Genomic DNA, 20,329 nt, shown 5'->3' with positions numbered 1-20,329 from the left:
ATCATGCATTACTCAACTTTTACAGGTGATGGAGGATTTTACCAAGTTAATTGATCGTGACCAATGCATTGATGTTGTTTATCTTGATTTCCGTAAGGCTTTTGATTATGTGCCACATGAGAGATTATTAATTGAACTACAAGCATATAGATTTAAAGCGAATGTCTTTAACTGGATTAAAGACTTTCTTAATAATCGAATACAAAGAGTCATTGTCAATGGGGTGGAGTCAGATTTTAAGAATGTAATTAGAGGTGTACCCCAAGGAAGCGTATTGGGACCACTTTTATTTCTTTTATATATAAATGATTTACCATGGGGCATAAATTCAGCCTGCAAACTGTTTGCAGACGATACAAAGATCTATAGTACAACTGAACATCATAAAATTCTACAAAATGATATATTTTCACTTTTCAAATGGTCTACAACATGGCATTTGGATTTTAATGTTTCGAAATGCAAAGTATTACATATAGGAAAAAATAATCCATGTCATAATTATTTTACCGATACTTCCATGTCAAATCTACTTTCCATTGTGACTTATGAAAAGGATGTGGAAGTTACTTTTGATTCACTTTTGAATTTTGATGTACATATTGATAATTGTGTAAGCCGTGCAAACAGAATGATGGGAATAATATATAGAACCTTTATAAGTCTTGATAAAACCATATTTTTAATGTTTGTATAAATCGCTCGTTCGACCAATTCTAGAATACGGAAATTGCATCGAGAGCCCATTATATAAAAGACAATCTATTAGCATTGAAAGTGTACAGAGGAGAGCTACCAAAAAGATTTATGCAATACAGTATTTATCTTATAAGGAATGGTTAGAATTTCTTGATTTACCAAGTTTGAAATATAGAAGAATTCGTGGGGATTTAATTCAGGTTTATAGATTGGTACATGGTCTAGATAGCATAAATTTTTCTGATTTTTTTTTTCATATTCTAATATTACTTTTACTAGAGGGGACAAGTTTAAGATTTTTGTCTCTAGATGCAAAACAAACATAAGACAAAACTGGTTCGGTATTCGTATTGTCCAGAAATGGAACAATTTGAAATTTGAAACAAAGAATGCAAAATCTATAGATTGTTTCAAGGTGTTAGTAGACAGGGAATTATATGATGGGAGATTTATATATGACGAATAATACTTTTTGCACTACTGTTGACAGGGCTTTCAGTCTTGTATGTATATATGCATTGTTATATTATTATGGTTATCTTCTATATGCGCGCGCGCGCGCGCGCGTGTGTGTGTGTGTGTGTGTGTGTGTGTGTGTGTGTGCTTTACATCTCACGGTTAAAGATATATGTTTGTACACCACATTTACATGAGTACATTTGTGTTGAAATACTATCTTTACCAGTTTATCATTATTGTAATCTTTAATCAATAGATTTATGGCATTACTATTCATATTAAGGGCATTCAAGGGATTTTATCCTATTTTGCCCTATACTATATGTTATGTTATGTTATGTTATGATGATGATGATGATGATGATGATGATGATGATGATGATGATGATGATGATAATAATAATGATGGGAAGGGGGGGGGGGGGGGGGGTGATACTACCTTGTCATAATGGAAATGGCTGGAACATGTTGCCTTAATCAGGAAACTGATTTGCAATAGACGAAAAGGCAGTTCCAAAGAAATGGAGACAATCCATGGATAGTAAGTTGAGAAAGACTGCTTAACTCACTCAATCCTAGAGATTTTTCCTACTTTTAAAAATTGGAAAAAATGCATTAAAAATAAACATGTACACAGATAGCTTTATTAAACTATCATTAACATGTAAAAACTAAAAACATTAACTTTGATACTACGCCTATAATTTGTCTCAGAAAAATGTAATAAATAGGCATGGGGAGTAAAAGTAACCCGGGAAAACTATGGATATAGTCGGTGTTAGGGTTGAGTGAGTTAACCTGGAATATCATCGGTGTCAATGCAACTGACAGACAGAAATGGAAGTCCTTGATTGATGCATTACGCCCCCCGTGGTTCGACGTATACAAGTAAGTATATTATTGCGTTTTCCATTGTACTCTTGGTGTGCTCTTCTGTTTCTCTTTACAGTTTAATTACAATTTGTTCAAATGTGTGATACATCCATCTCAAAATGTTGCTATGCCGATTTAGAGCCTGAAAATTAAATGATGGTCAATCATATAGGCATTGTATATAATGGTGACTGAGTACAATTTTTATTAAAGAGCAAAACAAAGACCAATTTCATTTTAATTAAAAAGACAAAAACGAAAATCAAAAACAACACCCCCCCCCCCCCAAAAAAAATAAAAAAAAAATTAAAAAATAATCCAAGGCTTCATAAGATTTATGAAAACTTCAACTTTATTCATTTTCTACACCTGATTAAAGCCTATATTATAAGCGCTAGGTCACATGTAAAAGAAAAGAAAAAATTTGACCATTGTCAAACCATGTAATAAATGAGTGAAATAAGGAAAATAATTTGATAGTTAGTTTACTCTCATTTTCGCCACGTAGTATTTCATCCATTTCATCATTTGTGACAAATACAAACTGAATTCAACAAATCTATTCAAAATGATATTTTAACAGATAAGTGTATTCTTTTAAACAGGGTTGGGGATCAACATTGTTCCATACTGCCAATGTTGAATATTTATCATCGAACACAGAAATACTGGCAAATCTAAAAATTATAAAACTATTTTTCACAAATTGATATACGAGTAACTTGCTAATCTGTCTCATATTAAGGTTATATTTAATGCCCCGTTGATTCAATTGGTTATTTAGAATATCTACTAGGGCAGAATTGTAAGTCATTTGCCTTCGGATTTGTCAAATTTGGCCGCCCGTTATGCTCGATCATTGACCCCGGAATTTGGCTGGCTTCTATAAGCTTAAAGAGATATCTCCCTTATTTGATGAAAAAGAAATATTTTGTAAGTTTTGAGCCATTAAAAGTACAGTGATTAGCATTTAATATTCTAAAATTATTTTTAAAATACAAATCTTCATAAGATATATTTTATTTGCTAATTCAATTATCATTTTAAAATAAGTTAGTGATATTCACAAGTTTAACGCTGTCTTCATACATCATCATATTAAGATATAAGTATTTTAAAAAGGGCATGTTAGCGATGCTCTTTAGAAGCATCGTGTCTGGTTTTTTTTTTTTTTTTTTTTTTTTTTTTTTTTTTTTTTTTTTTTTGGGGGGGGGGGGGGGGGTTAAAAAAGAAAAATAAATGTGTTCGTCCCCTCGCTCGGGCATGGTATGGTGATTATGATCGGTCATTTGACGTTGCGAATCGCCATCTGTGCGCACCTACACACTTTATGCATTTGGTAATTTCCACAATATGGTAGTGTAATAAGTAAACGAGATGAGAGCCTGCTTTAATAGCCTTTATTTCCCCGCAAATGTTGCGGATTCTCCTTTCCACTAATTTTATTTTTTTATAGGGTTGGGGGTTAATTGACATTGTTCCGTAAAGCCCGTGTTAAATTTTTGCCAACGAGCTGGAGAATATAAAAATATAATAAAACTATTTTATACAGATTGATATTTGCCTTCTCCTTAAGTATATATTTCTTTAATATCCATAACTTCATTTCGTTGTAGATACGAATCTGTTGTGTATTAAATTGTATTGTATAATATTATATTATTTTGTATTCAATTGTAAGGTTTAAATTTGTACTGCAGTGTATTTATCTATCTATTTTTTCACATTTACCCATTCGGTGCATTGGTCTACCAAATGAAAATCAACTGGCACAAAACTAACCTCCTCCTCCTCCTCCCCCCCCCCCCCCCCCCCCCCCCTTGAAGAAACTGGGAAGCTGATACGGCGGAAAGTTAGAAACCAACTTAACTGGAATGTATTTTGCAGCCGAAGAGGTGAACCGGAAATGCGATCAAGGATAACGGATGTACTGCGCTTGATCCAGGTATCCCGTCATCTATAAATTCGTGTATATCATTTAAAAGGTTTTTGCTATCACAATTATTCTATTAGATTTACATCTCCCTTTAATAATTCTACAAAATTAATCAAAATGGAAATGTTTGAAGTGTCATTTACTTAATTTTTATAAGATAGAGCAGGAGGTAACCATGTTGCGTTGTAGATATGAGGTACTGAAGAAACAAAAATCGACCGCAAAATTCTCCTGGATTCGAGCTAAATCGAACCCCGGAGATTTCATTCTAGTCCTTTACCTTTGAGCGAATAAAGTTACTTTAAAAATCGGTTCTTATAAACATTTCCTAAACTATGACAAAGCAGGCTCTTGCCTAGAACTTGGCGTTGTAAGAACGTTGACTTCGAGTATTTGGTGCTGGTAAGATAGCAGTCTTCATTTTTTCAAACAAAAAAATTAAATTATATAATATATTCAATTCAGTATAGATGATATTTATTTATGTAATGCATCTCTATATTTTCGTTATCAACGTCACGATGATTCATTTATTCCATCTGAAACAAATTTATCTTTCCTAAAGCAGTCAGGGACTATGCGCTAGTCCGCGTTCATAAAAAAAAAAAAAAAAAACGGGCCACGAATAATCACGCGATGCTTTTCCTGCCGCTCAACCCAACATATCCACCAACAACCAACACGGCATCAATCTCCACAACCAATAGAAAGCCACGAGATCTAGTAGAAATTGTTGTTGTATAATTATTCAATTGTTGTAAGTGTAAGGAACGAAAATCACCCGATCCAGACAACATATACAGAGCCATATTGAAATACTCCCACAACCGACAGGCGGTGCCTTTCACACAAATTTTCCAACGTTTCATCGACGAACAGTCCGTAACAGTTCTGTGAAAACGTCAGTGACCGTACCAGAACCCTGTCCACGCTCAACGACTACCCACCGGTTGCCCTACCATCAACTAACTGTGATGAAATGTTTGGAACAAAATAATCAAATGCGAGCTTCTCCAGACATTATATGACTTGGAAATACTGGATCATTACCAATTCGCATATCAGCAATCAATAATAAGCACACTATATTTTATATTCATTGTGTTCACAAAAGTTTTCCAATTTGTCTGATTTCCGATTGCAGATGCCAAGTAAACTTTGCCACATGAATAATACTACTAATACTGTTGTTGATGTAGAATGAGAAGCCTTTTTTACAACGATATGGCCAGTAGCCAAGGTTAACGCTGTGTGCGCCCTGCCAATAGCCCATTACATCATCTGATAGAGCATTTCAAGAGTATGTAACTGATAGACCCAACCAAGAACGAATTGACAATCTTTATGTCGGATAAATTGAAGTTGTCTTCAGCTATAACGCGAGTTGCGAGTGATGAAGTTGCTCAAGCAACCTGCTCGGTTGAATATGAAATTTACTTCGTAAATTGAGCCCCCGCGCCTTTAAATGACATACCCCACGCCCCTTCCATACATCCATTCTCTCATACAAATTAGGCAATAGCAGGCTTCATTGTTTAGGCAATAATATAGTTGGTTGTCGACAGCTTTATGAATAAATGCTCCATTTAAGCTTGATTTGTTCACATGGTGGTGAGCACAGTGTTAAATTACATACAAATAAATCATATATAAATATATAAATTATATTCTTCCGTGCTGTTGATTTGACCTCAGTCTGTTTCTATTTCAAGAATGATAATGTTATGCGTGTTTCACTTTATCGTTCCAATTTTCAACTCTGAGACACGTTTAAACATTCATTAAAAATTTTCTTTTGTTTGTTCCTCAAGGACATTATGAAGTGGCTACTTTGGTTCTGTGCTTACAATATTATGTGATGCGGAATCGTGCAAAAAATAGAAAGGTTCCGCTTGTCTCTCATCGTTAGACACTCGACATAAAGCTGACCAAGGCTGAGGAAAGGAGTCGACAGGTAGAGCAATCCGAATAGTCCTTATTCAGTTAACTTACAACGGAGGCGATGCCAAACGAAACGAACTACACAGATATTACTTTCGATGGACGGAGTGAGTAGAGTTCTTGTATTTATATGTATGTATGTATATATATATATATATATATATATATATATATATTATATATATATTTATATATTATATTAATTCACTCACGTATTTTTAAGCCTTAAAAATACGTGAGTGAATTTATTTATTTTTATATGTTCTAACTTAAATTATCGAACACTCTCGTACCTAAAAGTACCCACCAACACTCACACACACACACACACACACACACACATATATATAATATATATATATATATATATATATATATATATATATGTGTGTGTGTGCGTGTGTGTGTGTGTGTGTGTGTAATCAGTGTTGAACTTTTTGGTATCAAACATGTTATGTTTTGAAATTTGAAGGATGTATGTGTGTATTGTGACTGAGTAACATTTCTTGTGAATCTGCGTATTGTACCCCAGACTCAGAGCCTCCTCTTTATTCTGTGGTACCCACTTCCTCGCTTCCTGTTTAAAATGGCGTCGTAAACCTTAAACGAAAATAATGGTATTCACACGAGCAGAAGATAAACCCATAGCCGAAACAGTAGACGGAAAAGCAATAGAACGAGTACAGGCTTATACATACGTCGGCCAGTATATCACAGAATATGGCAGATCTATCACAGAGGTCAAAAGAAGGATCAGCATTGCCAAAAACAAACTTCATGAAAATGAGAAAAATCCTCACAATCTTAAAACTATCAACAAAAAGAAAAGTGCGTATGGCTAAATGTTGCGTATGGTATGCATTCATGTATGCCTGTAAAACATGGACCATAACGAATTGGATAGAAAAAAATTGATGCCTTTTAGACGTGGGTATACAGCAGAATTCTGAGAGTACCGTGGACCAGAAATAAATCAAACATTCTGGTTCTTATCGATGCACACCAAAGGTCCAGAAAACTGTTGGCCGAAGTTAAAATGAGAAAACTGAACTATTATGGACACGTTCGGGGACACAACAGCATCCAAAAAATCAATGCGAGAGGGGAAACGTAGCTGGCAGTAAGGCAGGGGGCAAACCAAGGAAGTCCTGGATAGGAGTGCTTAATGTAAGTTGGTGTGCCGTTCGAACTTTTATACTGCGACCTCTCATCGTTGTAGTCGTCGTCATAGTCATGGTAGTAGTAGTAGTAGTAGTAGTAGTAGTAGTAGTAGTAGTAGTAGTAGTAGTAGTAGTAGTAGTAGTAGTAGTAGTAGTAGTAGTAGTAGTTGTAGCAGTAGTAAATTTCTGGAAACCCCGTATATCGTCAGTCTCTCTCTATTCTCGATTCATCCGAAAACTGCAAACATCTTAAATAAGATGGCGGCGATTAGCCAATAAAAAGTGGCTGTTGTCCAATCTGCTCCTAGTTGTCTGTGTTCTAGACAAAACTGTGTGAAGTTCACAGTTCACAGTTCCCAGCAGTTCAGAGTATGCGGTTACCTGACAAATCATTCGTAAAAAATTAGACAGAAAAAAATTCGATAATCAGTAATCAGGGTTGGATCAAAGTTTGAATCGAGATTTACAATGTCATGCTCTTGTAAACAGAGGTTTTATTTTTATTAGCCTTATGGATCGAGATCGTTATTTATTGAAGGAAAACGTTTCTGGCCAAAGCGCTATTATTTATTGAATAATCAGAGTCAGAGACATAATGTTTCGTCAGCAACTGCCTTGAGTTGAGATTATTCGCATGCAACTAACAAGAGCAGTGAGCAACTGTAATGATAATGTAATTCACCTTGGGTTAGAATATATTAGGTTTCAATTGAATGTATAATTTATTACTTTGAAGCCGTTGCTTGGTTTGTCACTGGACCTCAGCAATAATATATCCGTAATATTTATTGAGTTATGCGAAGGCTTTAACTTTAACTTTATGCTAAGTAAAGCTCTTTTAGTCTAGTAGAGATAACTAGAAGATAGAGCTTATCTTATCTACCGTTTATATGACAAGTCAAATACATACGGCATTCAGTCGGGGTATGAACAGCTGTTTCGAAATGTAATCAATAAACAACTTAAACTTGAGGATGTTGGATGGAAAGATGGACAAACTTTAAAAAACAAAACTTAAACAAACTACCTATTCGTGCCTTTGCTGTCTCTTTTAAACTTAAACTCTCTACTTTATATTAATACACACTCACCATATTCATATCATTTGTATTTGTGCTCTCCGTTGTATGGCTGACGTTCTTGTTCAGGAATAAAACAAATTAATTGGGTTGTTTTTTTTTTCTGGACCCTGCTGGAGTCTTTTGTTGATAAAGGAACAGTCAGAGAGAGGACTTTTGTAGTTTCCACTGTTATTATTATTACTTAATCTCTACGCCATTGTGGACTTTCAATTAGTTGCATTGCAATGTCTAATAAATATTACTATTTAAGATAAGTTTCATTTTTATAATTATAAGTGGTGTGATTTTTTTATAATTTCAAAAACAATTTGCTGAATCTGTATCGTTTACGTCTCCGGTCGATGCCATTCATTATCACGTACTATGGTTCCTATCAGTTTCGATATAGCAAATATTATGTTTCATCAAATTATAGTATCTTTAGTTAGGATTGAGAAGTGTGTGTGGGGGGTTGGGGAGTCTCCTGATAATTTAAAATAAAAATCTATTTAGGTGTGATTTGAAACTACGGAAGTCTTTCCCAGTCAGATGTCAGATGATTTATATTTTTGTGGAGATAATATTCTTCTCTTCGTAAATCATCCCTCCGCTTTATACATAGGATAAAGTCTACAGACCTTCGTGTGTGTGTGTGTGTGTGTCTATGTGTTTCATCTTTGTTTATTTTGTTGCCATTTAAAGAGTTTAAGTTTATGTCGACATATTTGCAGGTCTGGTACTCGGACCCAATTATGGACTTGCCTTAACATTGTTATAATGGGCAATATATTGCGTTATTTTGAGAGTTTTCCATTACGTCAATGAGACCATAACAATTTGGGTTATCAAACCTGCAATTATGTACACGTCAGTTTATCCCTTTTGGCGGAGATCCTTATAGTGGGTAGCCTTTGAGCTATAAGTATCAGTGGTAGGGCTTATAAGATTAAATGGTTTCAGATGAGACACACAAAGGTATACTGCTCTTGGATCTACTTCTGTTGAATCATTCACTACTGTCTTATCTTTTTATCTTCCTGATTTCTTCATCTTCCTTTTACATACACTGAAATGACCTAAAATGTGTTTATCTGCATTTCTGCATCTGCTGTGTAATGTAGTTCTTCAATTGTGAAGGTTTTGACATGTTATAATCCGAGTTAGACTTCATTTTTGGATCGACAATAATATATAATAAGATTAATATATGTAATAACGTGTGAAAAGGAGATGAAAAGAAGGCTTTGCTGAAATGATTCTTGACATGAAGTGGGAAAGGAGGTGTTCGAGGGTTTCTAAGTTTGGAGCTGATATGATGTCTTCATGAAATTTGTTCCAGTCTGCATTCTAGGAAAGAATGAGAATTTACGATAGTTTGTGTTGCTAAAAAGTGGAATGAAACTATTTTCGTTACTTGTTCTAGTAATACGTGTTGATGGTTTGAGGTCTTTCTGGGAGAAGGCTGCTAAAGAATGTTTTATCTTGTTCATCATTGTGTTATGTGCTCATCTCCATTCAGATTTGATTTGATAGTAACTCCTAAGTAATTGGCAGAATTTACATGCTCAAGAACATGGTTGTATGTTTTATTGGGCTTTTATTTCTTGTTATGGAGACTACATTGGCAGTTATGCCTTTCTAAACATCCTATTTCATTTATTTTACAATTGTGCTTATGTACTGGTCCTTATCAAAGTTAAGACAGTTGGATTCTTTCTTTATTTTGTCTGTTCTGAAATTTTGATTTCATTGTGGAAAGTGTCGTTTCATAACGATTCAAATGTGCTGGAACTAAACCCTATAATATAATTATTAAAGAAAACTAGGGTGAAAGCAGGCATCTTCGCCACTTTTTTCAATGTCTCACCAGGCCTGTAGGCCTGTAATTTGCCAATTGAACAACCCAAACACACTATCGGTTTACCTGGCCAATTAATTGTATTTTTATGAAGAGTTAAAGTAGATTTATATATCGTGCGTTATTGACAATAGATCTTTATATACAGGCACAGCTGTCGAGTAAATTCATAGCCACTGGTGGGTAATAATCCCTCAGTGCACCTATGATTAATTGTATAGACACAATCTGGAAGAATTAATCCATTTTCTACTTAATTACTCTTTCCATTTATTGAATTTTGATCTTCAATGCTTTTAGCAAAAGGTAAGATGGGAGGCATATCCGTGGTGGACAAGTTGTTTAATCCAATCCAATGGTAGATGTTGCATGCACAAAGCATGCATACATACAAATTACAAATTAACATTAAATCAGTTGTGCCATTGAAGATGATTTTTTTTTTGAGTTGAGGTGAGAAGCTTTTCATCTCATTGTTTGACAAACTGTCCCAGTGAGTTTGCTGTATGTGATCCTTTCTTGTTTTGTTCTTTGTATTGTGATGGACATGCTATGATACTGTGGTGTATTTGTTAATGTTGATTTTATAAGTTGAAAGATATTTACATTAAGTAAGGGTCATATAGGCACTTTGGGGGTCCTGATAGCTCAGTTGGTAGAGCACTTGCTTCACACACAAAGGAACTGACTTTGATTCTGGGTGAAATCAATCAAGAGTGATTGGTAGCTGGGTCTATTAGATCTGGTGGAAAGTAATTTGTGATTGACTAGCGTCCTATCCGAAGGGTAGCAAGCAATTGGTATTGTCAATTTCATCTCTTTAAGTTTTTAAATTTATATTGTACATTAATGTAGCACGTCCTTTTCCCTTAGAAGGATGCGTTTACAATGCTGATTAGAAGAAATCACGATAATTTTTCACTTATCAAAAGATTGAACGATCTTCTTAACTCCTCGACATTTTTTCAGAAAATTTGACTTATTTCATTATTACTTTTTCCACAGAATTGCTTCAATCTGCTGGTTATCAGATTAATCCTCACTTACAGTCAATCAGAATACATTAAAAGATAAAACCATGACTTTTGAAGGGGGCCCTTGGGGTATTGTCATCATCATATCTGCCTTAATGATACAATTTTTTACTTTCGGATTGTCTGGAGCTCTTGGTGTTTTGAACATTGAATTCTTGGACTACTTTAAAGCCAGTGCCTCTGAAGTGTCATTTGTTCTAGCTCTCAACTATGGTGTTTTCCTAGGAAGTGGTGAGAATTCAATCATTTTATTTTTCTGTAATTAGATTCAAACGTATATTTCCTTACATTGCATTAAGGCTGTATTTCCACCCACCCCCATCTATATATCTGAATCATCTCTCTCTCTCTCTCTCTCTCTCTCTCTCTCTCTCTCTCTCTCTCTCTCTCTCTCTCTCTCTCTCTCTCTCTCTCTCTTTCTCTCTCTGCCTCTCTCTCTCATTCTCTCTGCTGCTCTGCCTCTGTCTGTCTCTTTCTCTCTCTCTCTCTCTCTCTCTCTCTCTCTCTCTCTCTCTCTCTCTCTCTCTCTCTCTCTCTCTCTCTCTCTCTCTCTCTCAACCCTCTCCTCTTTCTCTTTATATCCAAATTTACCTAGGGAGCCGAAAAGGGAATTATCAATGTAACCAACTTGTTTTGACTGCTTTTGATAATTAAAACTTTTTATCATTTTTATCAAACTGCAAAAGGTTTGAAATGAAAAAATACTGTATCTATAGACACATATCAAGTATACTGATTTTTTAAAAAGTGGTTTTCATTGATTCGGCCAAGTGTCGCAAAAGATATAGTTTATTGAATTTCTCATATAGTTGCTTCTTTAACTACAAGCTATTTATTTTAAAAATACAGTCTAGTTTTAATAAATAAAAGTTTGTCAGGGTGCCAAGACAGAAGTTTGAACTAAGATATCTCACCATTTGGACTGGATGAGTCACTATGTCTTAGTCCCAGAAAATGTTTGCAACATTACCAAAATAAATGCTTTTTTTTTTTTTCAGGTCCCATTGTCAGTTTTATGATGTCCAAATTCAGCTACAGGAAAATTGTCCTTTGTGGGTCTGCTCTGGTGGTTATTGGGGTATTGATAGTTCCATTGTTTCCAAACCTCTACGTAATGTATTTGACGCTAGGTGTTTTGTCAGGTAAGACATCTCATAATGATTTGAGACATTGTGCTTAACAAATTTTTTTGCCTCTTCCGAGGATCATAATTCGTTTCTTTCTTCTTCTTCCTTGTTCCCTCTCATGTTAGTTTGTGTCTGAGCGGCTTTGTGTTCTTATGGTGTGACATTGAAAATCTTACACGAAGATCCTTAACTTAAGTTCTGCCATTTGTGAGACAAAGTTGAAAACTTGGAAAAGACTCTGTGCCTGCTTAAAATTCTCACTGTAGTCAGGTGTAAAATGAGTAATTGACCAATAACAGCCTTGTTTCAGCTCAAAAAACTGTGATTGTGGATAGCACACTTAACAAAAGCTCAGATTTTTGTTTTTGTTTTTATAATTCTCGCGTGGTCAAAGAATTCTGCCTGGACGAAGTCTTTCTGACCTCCGATGGTGGGCAGGAGGTCACTTGCTGTGTCTTGTTTCGTGTATATCTGTTTTCGGAGTTGCTTTCTATCTTGGAGTGAGATTACTTGGTTTGGCCTGGCCAGAGTCCTTGGCTGAGAGAGAAACAGTAAAATGTATGTTTTGGGAGATTATTTTTTTCCCATAAATCATATCCCAAAACTAATACTATACATTTGGCTATGTACTGTAATATTTTTTGTTTCATTTTCATTTTTTGCAAGCATTTGAGTGTTTTCCTGTTGATGGGATCCTGTGCTAGGGATTTTAGGCTATCTTTAACAATACATGTAGATATCTTGCTCGACTCTTAGAATCTTATATCTCTTCCCAATTTTAACCAGTTCCCTTTGTCTTATCTTTTCTCATGTGCTTTAATTGGAGATTTTATTTTTTTCTATTTTTACTATCCCACATTCATACTTTGTACTGATGCTGAAATTACCTTAAAGTGTAGAAGTACCATAAACCCTTTAATAATAAAGAATTTGGGGCGAAGGAAGGGGGGGGGGGGGGGGGGGGGGTTGGTCTGGAGTGGATTTGGATGAGGATTATTTGCTCTCTCTCTCTCTCTCTCTCTCTCTCTCTCTCTCTCTCTCTCTCTCTCTCTCTCTCTCTCTCTCTCTCTCTCTCTCTCTCTCTCTCTCTCTCTCTCTCTCTTTTTTTTTTCTTTTTTTTTTCTTATTTTTTCTTTTTTTTAAAAATGATATGGAAAAATAGAATAATGAGATCATTTTTATTATTTACCTCCTTAGGCTTTGGATGCAGTTGTGCTTATATTCCATCTCACACACTCAGTGGATTGTACTATGACAAATATCGAAGTTTGGCCACTGGGGTAGCGACTAGCGGTTCAGGTCTTGGATTTGCCGTCATGCCTGTCCTGACAGGACTGTTCATCGAAATATATGCATGGAAAGGATCATGTATTATTTTTGGTGGTCTTTGTCTCCATCTATTTGTTTTTGCTGCTTTATTAAGGGATCCTCCAATGAATACAAAAAGAGATACCAGTGATGTCTTACAAAACGGTAATGTAGCAAAAACAGATGATGGTCATTATGAGTTGAAAGAGGCTTATATCAAATTCACTACAAATGAGAATGGCTCTCTAGAGGACATCAGTGATAGAAACAGTATAATCAATAATTATGATACTCATTCGCCGCATCTTCAGGGTGAAAAATTGCATCAAGATCTACCTGTTGTTATTGTGAGTGAAACGCTCCCTGAATCAGCACAACATATTTATATTTTCAAAACCTCAGATTTCTCTATTTACTTTATCAACAATTTTTTCTGGAATGCAAGCTGTTCTATGATAGCAGCATTTGCTCCAGAATATTTTCGATTACAGGGTTTTACTATTTTGGATGCATCTTGGATTATGGGTGGATTTGGTTTTGGTAATTTTATAGGTGCAACAGTTGGAGGTTTTCTTGGAAACATTAATGGTGTGAACCGAATCTACTTATTCATTTTGTCCTGTTTTCTTTTGGGAGTATTCACCTTACTCATACCTTTGGATCAAAGTTTCGGCTACTTGGCTACTGTATCAACTTTGACTGGACTGGTGTTTGGAGTGATTCTTGGCCTCCTTGTGGTGGTACTCGCAGACATTGTTGGAATTAACAGTTTAGGAAATGGAATGGGATATATCATGCTGAGCAATGGTCTTGGAACTTTCGCAGGACCAGTGTTTGCTGGTAAGAAGAATTTCAAATAATAACAAAAACGATTTTGTAGTGTCATTAACAATTTTACTGTTAACAAAATGTTTATAGACTAAAGAAAATCAAAAGACTGCCCATGTTTTTGTTTTATAATTAGCTTTCATAGCTTATAGAACATTCTTATATATACAGTGCACAGTGGATATATCGACAACGGTTATATCGACATCAATATCGACATGACATCAAAGTCCTGTTTTTTACGCCATATAACATTAGTAAATATTTATCGCCTATATTGACAATTTTACCACATGACGGTTATATCGACATGCAAACCATTGATACAGGTAATAAATTGTCTTTAAAAAATTTTAAAGGTCAAGGTATCCTGCATCGAAGTAAAACACAACAGTCAGTGAAACTGCAGATAGTCCCATAAAATAACAGTCAAAGAAAGACCAAGACTATTGTCCAACAACATCTCATGAATCTTCATTGATCAGAATCATAATGTCAGAGGTCAAGCTAGTCCCGGGCGTGGGAATTCCCGATATCAATAATCTTGGCTTTCATCAGATAAGCCAACGAGAAATGCTCCCTACATCAACTACTATGTGTGAGACTGTCCACCTGTCTTCACAAGCTACCCAGCCAATCCCAGTCTGTAACCGAGACTGAGTGTCGGTAAATGAGACAGACCTTCCCCCCCCCCCTTCCCCCCAAACAAACAAACCAAAAAAAAAAAAAAAAGGAAATTTTTAAAAAATGAAACATTAACAAAACTTTCTCAATTTCTCTAAAATGCATTGCCGATGTTCAACATTATGGGCATGATCAATGTTACTATTACTGGCACTCAGTCTCGATACCACTCAACAATAGTTAATTTTTTGAAGATGCCATTGCCGATATGGAGTCAGATGAGGATTAGGTACCATTGGGACCAGTTTCAGGCCATGCCACTGTAGAAGCTATCAAGACCCTCCACTGTTTTTCTCAGCAAACGTCTTGAGGGCGCTTCCTTATTTGAGGTTCTTGCCAGTGCTGGGGAAAGGGTCCATAAACTTATTCTTGGCCTTCAGAGACAGACCACAATATTAACGTCATATAAAGTGAACCGTCATAAATTTAAAAATCGGCCCTTTTAAAGGCCACCATAACATCAAGATTGACTTCCCTTGTTATTTTCTTGTATTTTCTCTTTGATTTCCCTTTCAATTTTAGAATGACTGATATATCGACATCACGCTTATATTGACATTTTACAGCAGTCCTGATATCGAAATATCCTTTCTCGACTGTGTGTAATATATATATATATATATATATATATATATATATATATATATATATATTGAAACGTTCGTTTTGGCTTAAAAATACATGAGTGAATTTATTATTTTTATATGCTCTAGCCTAAATTATCAAGCACTCTCGTACCTACAAGTACCCACTAACACTCATAAATATAAAGTCAATTATAAGCTATAAAGCTTATTATTTGTATTTATGGTTTTGTTGTGACACTCTACTTTGACATAAGGATTTAATTGTTGCTATTTTTAATCGGTTTTGTTTTATTTCCATTTATGTCATTCTTTTAAAAAGATATTTGATCATCAGCGTGATATTCACCAGCGTCCTACAACTTAAAAGTTGTTGTTTAGCTGAATAATTAGTTTGTTGGGTACCATGATTCCTTGATTTTGAATGTTCAAAATCAAATAAAGCTAAAAATCTGGCTTTTGAAATTCTTTGCCTACCCAAAGACTTGATTGTTTCCAAATTTGTATAAAGAGAGAGCTGAATGCTAGTTTACATTTTCGAATCGTCCTCACTTGTAGATTTGCACTAAAAAATTATTATGGCACTTTAGTGGCCGAGTGGTTAAGGCATTGCACTGTGAGCCGGATGACCCGGGTTCGAGCCCTGCTTCAGGCACTTTCGTCTTTTTCCTTGAGCAAGATTATTAACCCCCAATTTGCTCACTTGGACAACACGGGTGATTCCTGTTGACATCAGACATCTTCTTTGATGAGCTATCTTTATTCCTTCGTGGAATCCTAGGCGACGATATCTTATGATATCGTTGCGCAAAGGGCATAATTTGATTAGGAATAAAATCAACTTCTATGGTGAATTTCATTTGATACTCATGATATTTTTGTTTTCCATTTCAGGTATGTTGATCGATTCTACAAATAGTTATGAGTCAAGCGTGTACTTGTCTGGAACACTGTCCATAGTATCTGGTGTAGTAATGTGTCTAATTCCCTTGCGTCAGTTCTTCAAGTGTTGCGTGAAGACACCCGTTACTATCAACTCCAAAGAAGATGAAATTTCTCAAAATAGTTTATTGAACAAAAAAAATTAGAACAGTATTGTTGAAAAGGATAAAGATGTAAAGGTACATTTCAGAATCAAACAATTATTTTGGTTTTATGGCAACATCAGAAATGTTGGTCAATGAAGTGAAATTGGTTATCTTTGTTTAATGGCCAAACTTGAAAGATATGCACCATGATGCTAATTTACAAGAATAATGTTTGTTTTTTGTTGTCGTCCGAGGAAAGATATGAATATGAAACAGTCTCTTTTTATGTTTATCTTGTCCTTTGATGAAGTCGCTATGTTCAATATTTTCTTTAGCTATTTTCTTTAACTTCAGTTTTAACCTTCGAACAAGTCTGATATTATTATTTTCCTATTATTTTTCTTTCCATGGCTACAGACCCAACTGTTTTCAGTGTCATCACCGTTATGCTCTCTTGGTAATAATAATAATAATAATAATAATAATAATAATAATAATAATAATAATAATAATAATATAATAATAATAATAATAATAATAAATTACATATGTACAGTGCCTCACTCCCATTTCACCAGGCTCTAGGTGCCTCACATTCATATATTAAATAGACAAATACAATGAAAAATAAAAACATAGCAATTTCAACTACTTCCATAACAAATAGACATTACATTTTACACACATGGTAAAAGCAGTACGATCTGATGTCAAGCCAAAATCGGTCCCTCCTTTTAATGATTAATTCGTTTTTATGTTATTTGGGATTTATCCAACATCAAACCAAATTTTAAAGTGAATATGTACTAAGTTACTAGAAGCTGTCACTGTAAAAAAGTATTGTTGTATATATGACAATAACAGCTTCAAAAAATAACAAAATACTAAACTTGGAACATTTCAGGCTCAAAGCCCATGCTTCAGCCAATTACAAAAAACAGTTAAAACATTAATACATCACATTAAATCCAGATAGATGGCGGAAAAGATCTCAGGACATCTAGTCGGCACTAGGGCTATGTGGTCTAGTGGTATGACACTCACACTTTCGGACTGGAAGGTCCTGGGTTCGAGCCTCGCTCGGTGCGTAGTTGAGCCCTTGGAAAAGGCTCTTTTTACTCACTTTCTCTCACTAAACTCAAGTGTAAAATGAGTACCTGGCCATTAATAGCGTTGTCTGTCCGAAAAAATTATAATATCGCCTAACAGGCGTCATGTCCCGTCCTACATTTTAAAGTTTTGCTGTTGGCCAGGGACCCCTTGTAAAGCGCTTTGAGCATGTTTAGCGGATATTGCGCTATATAAATGCTCTGTTTTCTTTTTTTTTTTTTTTAGGGCACTTACTAGTGATTAAAGTATAAACTGAATGCAATAGTTTGCATAATATCTATCTTTAAAAAAAATGACATTTGCCCGCCCTATCAAATGTACTGGCAGTGAGAGACTTGATGTGTGGTGGAACAAATAGGTGCAGTCTCCCACTGTCTACAAGTTATCTAGAGTATCAATGTTTGTTTATCATTTGAATGGCTCTAAAATTAGGGGTTAATGCAGTAAAAATGAGGCGTTCCTACTTTTTCACTTTTTGTCATCATCAACACTACTAAAAGTGTTTGCAATAAAACCCATAACCCCCCCCCCCCCCCCCCAAAAAAAAAAAAAAAAAATTAAAAAATGAAAAATTAATTTGTAACTTTTAGTCTTTGTTCAAGTTATTCTATTTAACAAAGTATGTGTAAAATAAATATAACAATATATATTTAGAGTATTTTACCTTTTATTTTCCAATAATTTAACAAAATGTCCTGTATTTCCTCTTCTAGTCCAGCCTACAAACTTTAAAACACACATCTATTTTACTTACTTAGTTTATGTTTTTAAACATTCTTTGCATATAATTCCTGTAAAAATATGTTGAAAGATTTTATGATTTTGGATATTCTTATTGTTAATGTTGTTATAATCATAATAATGAAGATAATCATTATTGTTATTATTATCATCATCATTATTACTATCATTATTATTACTAATGATCTTAATACTACTTTTGCCATTTATTATTATTATTATTATTATCATTGTTATTCATGGAATTATGAAGTATATCATTCAGATTATGTTTTATATGAATTATCCTTGTCTTGTTTTAGATAAGGAATTCATAAAGTTTGTTTAAATTCGCATGTTTTTAAAAACCGATATCAATTTCATTTTATGATTTTTATCATTTATATTTTAATTTTGCCTTTCGATTTATCATATCATGTTATACTAACTTGGCGGGGCCTTTTGTCCTCCCGTAGTGAGCAGGGAGGAGCTAACTGTGCCTTATATCCTCCTATATTTGTTTACCGACTTGCTTTATGAATTTGTCTTGGAATGAGATTACTTGGTTTTCTCCTGGTCCTGACTGGAGTCCTTTTCTAGGAGGGAAACAGTCAAATGTTATTGTTTTGGCAGGTCATATTTGTATTTCCCCTTGTAAATCATTTCTATTGTTAATTTTTTTTTCAATTTTTGTTTTGTTTTGAATGATTTTAAATATTTGAGTGCATTCCTCTAAGTGGGGTCCTGTGCTTATGTCTGGATGAGACTTTTAGATGATCTCAAACTAAGTACATTGAAGGTATGATTTTCGGAATCGACATATACCTTGGAATAAAAATAGATGGAAGGAAGATGGCGTCATAATACTGAAGCCAACCGTTGGCCGCTTCCGCCATATTGGGAATACCAAAACATTCCTGCGTTACGGCCGTAGTTACGGTGATTCACTCATCGGTGGACATCCGAATCAAGATGATCAGTGGATGTTTTTCCTTCCAAGTAAGTATCAACCTTAAATTTGTTTCATAATTATGTTTGCAAATACGTTTTATCAGTTAAATCATTTTTTAACGATGAAATAAAACTATTTGATAGCTAAGTTGAGTCGAATTCAGATATCTCTCCCTGTGAATGTGATGTGGCTATGGCATGGCACGTTCACTTTCACTTTCAGTTTTCAGCCACTTTGATTTTCTTAAAACAAGTATAGATTCTAGTCTAATCGTTTTTTCATTTGTTTTAGTTATCAGGGAAAAGGAAAAGCAAAGCAGCAGGAAGTTGTATCCAAAACAAACAAGGGGAACTGCTATTTGAAGAACAACATATAGAAAGCCGATGGGTAGAATACATAGGCGAACTGTACAATGATCCAAATAGAAATGAACCACCACTGAAATTCAAAGAACCATTAAGCGGACCAAACATCACCAAAAGTGAAATTGAACATGCCATGGAACGAATGAGGGATGGTAAAGCAACAGGCCCTGATGAAATATCTGTAGAGGTATTAAAAAGCCTAGGAGATCTAGCAATTGATGAACTTCACATATTATTCAACAATATATACAATACTGGGAAAATTCCAGAAGATCTCTGTAACTCTATTTTCATAGCAATACCAAAGAAAGCAGGTGCAGTCAGATGCGAAAATTTTAGAACTATAAGTTTAATAAGCCACATCAACAAAATACTGTTGCGTATAATTATCAACAGGCTAAGGAATAAGATTAACCCGAAATCGCAGAAGAACAATATGGATTCCAACCTGACAGAGGGACAAGGAACGCAATATACCTCCTCCGTGTTTTAAGTGAAAGAGCTATACAGGTTCAGACCCCACTATACCTCTGTTTTGTCGACTACAAAAAAGCTTTTGATAGAGTACGCCACGAAGAAATACTAAAACAACTGCACTCCAT

The 20,329-nt window shown here is 34.8% G+C and overlaps 1 protein-coding gene across 2 annotated transcripts; it reads left to right on the top strand.

Annotated features, from left to right (window-relative positions):
- The first annotated feature begins 5,897 nt into the window (after positions 1-5,897).
- Positions 5,898-18,203, top strand: LOC144972725 (monocarboxylate transporter 9-like). Of its 2 annotated transcripts, none has more exons than XM_078914302.1 (5): positions 5,898-6,015; positions 10,993-11,252; positions 12,020-12,163; positions 13,346-14,296; positions 16,447-18,203. In XM_078914302.1, the coding sequence occupies exons 2-5, from the start codon at positions 11,066-11,068 to the stop codon at positions 16,638-16,640; spliced, it is 1,476 nt and encodes a 491-aa protein (XP_078770428.1). In that variant the 5' UTR covers positions 5,898-6,015; positions 10,993-11,065; the 3' UTR covers positions 16,641-18,203. The 2 variants fall into 2 exon arrangements, with proteins under 2 accessions (XP_078770428.1, XP_078770427.1); XM_078914301.1 differs by lacking the exon at positions 5,898-6,015 and adding an exon at positions 7,522-7,741.
- The last annotated feature ends 2,126 nt before the right edge of the window (positions 18,204-20,329 follow it).

This window comes from Berghia stephanieae, chromosome 5 (assembly GCF_034508935.2).
Source record: "Berghia stephanieae isolate SIO BIC M18660-M18661 chromosome 5, UCSD_Bste_1.3, whole genome shotgun sequence".
NCBI lineage: Eukaryota > Metazoa > Mollusca > Gastropoda > Nudibranchia > Aeolidiidae > Berghia > Berghia stephanieae.
Note: the sequence above shows the minus strand (reverse complement) of the source record. Positions and strands in the feature narration are given on the sequence as shown.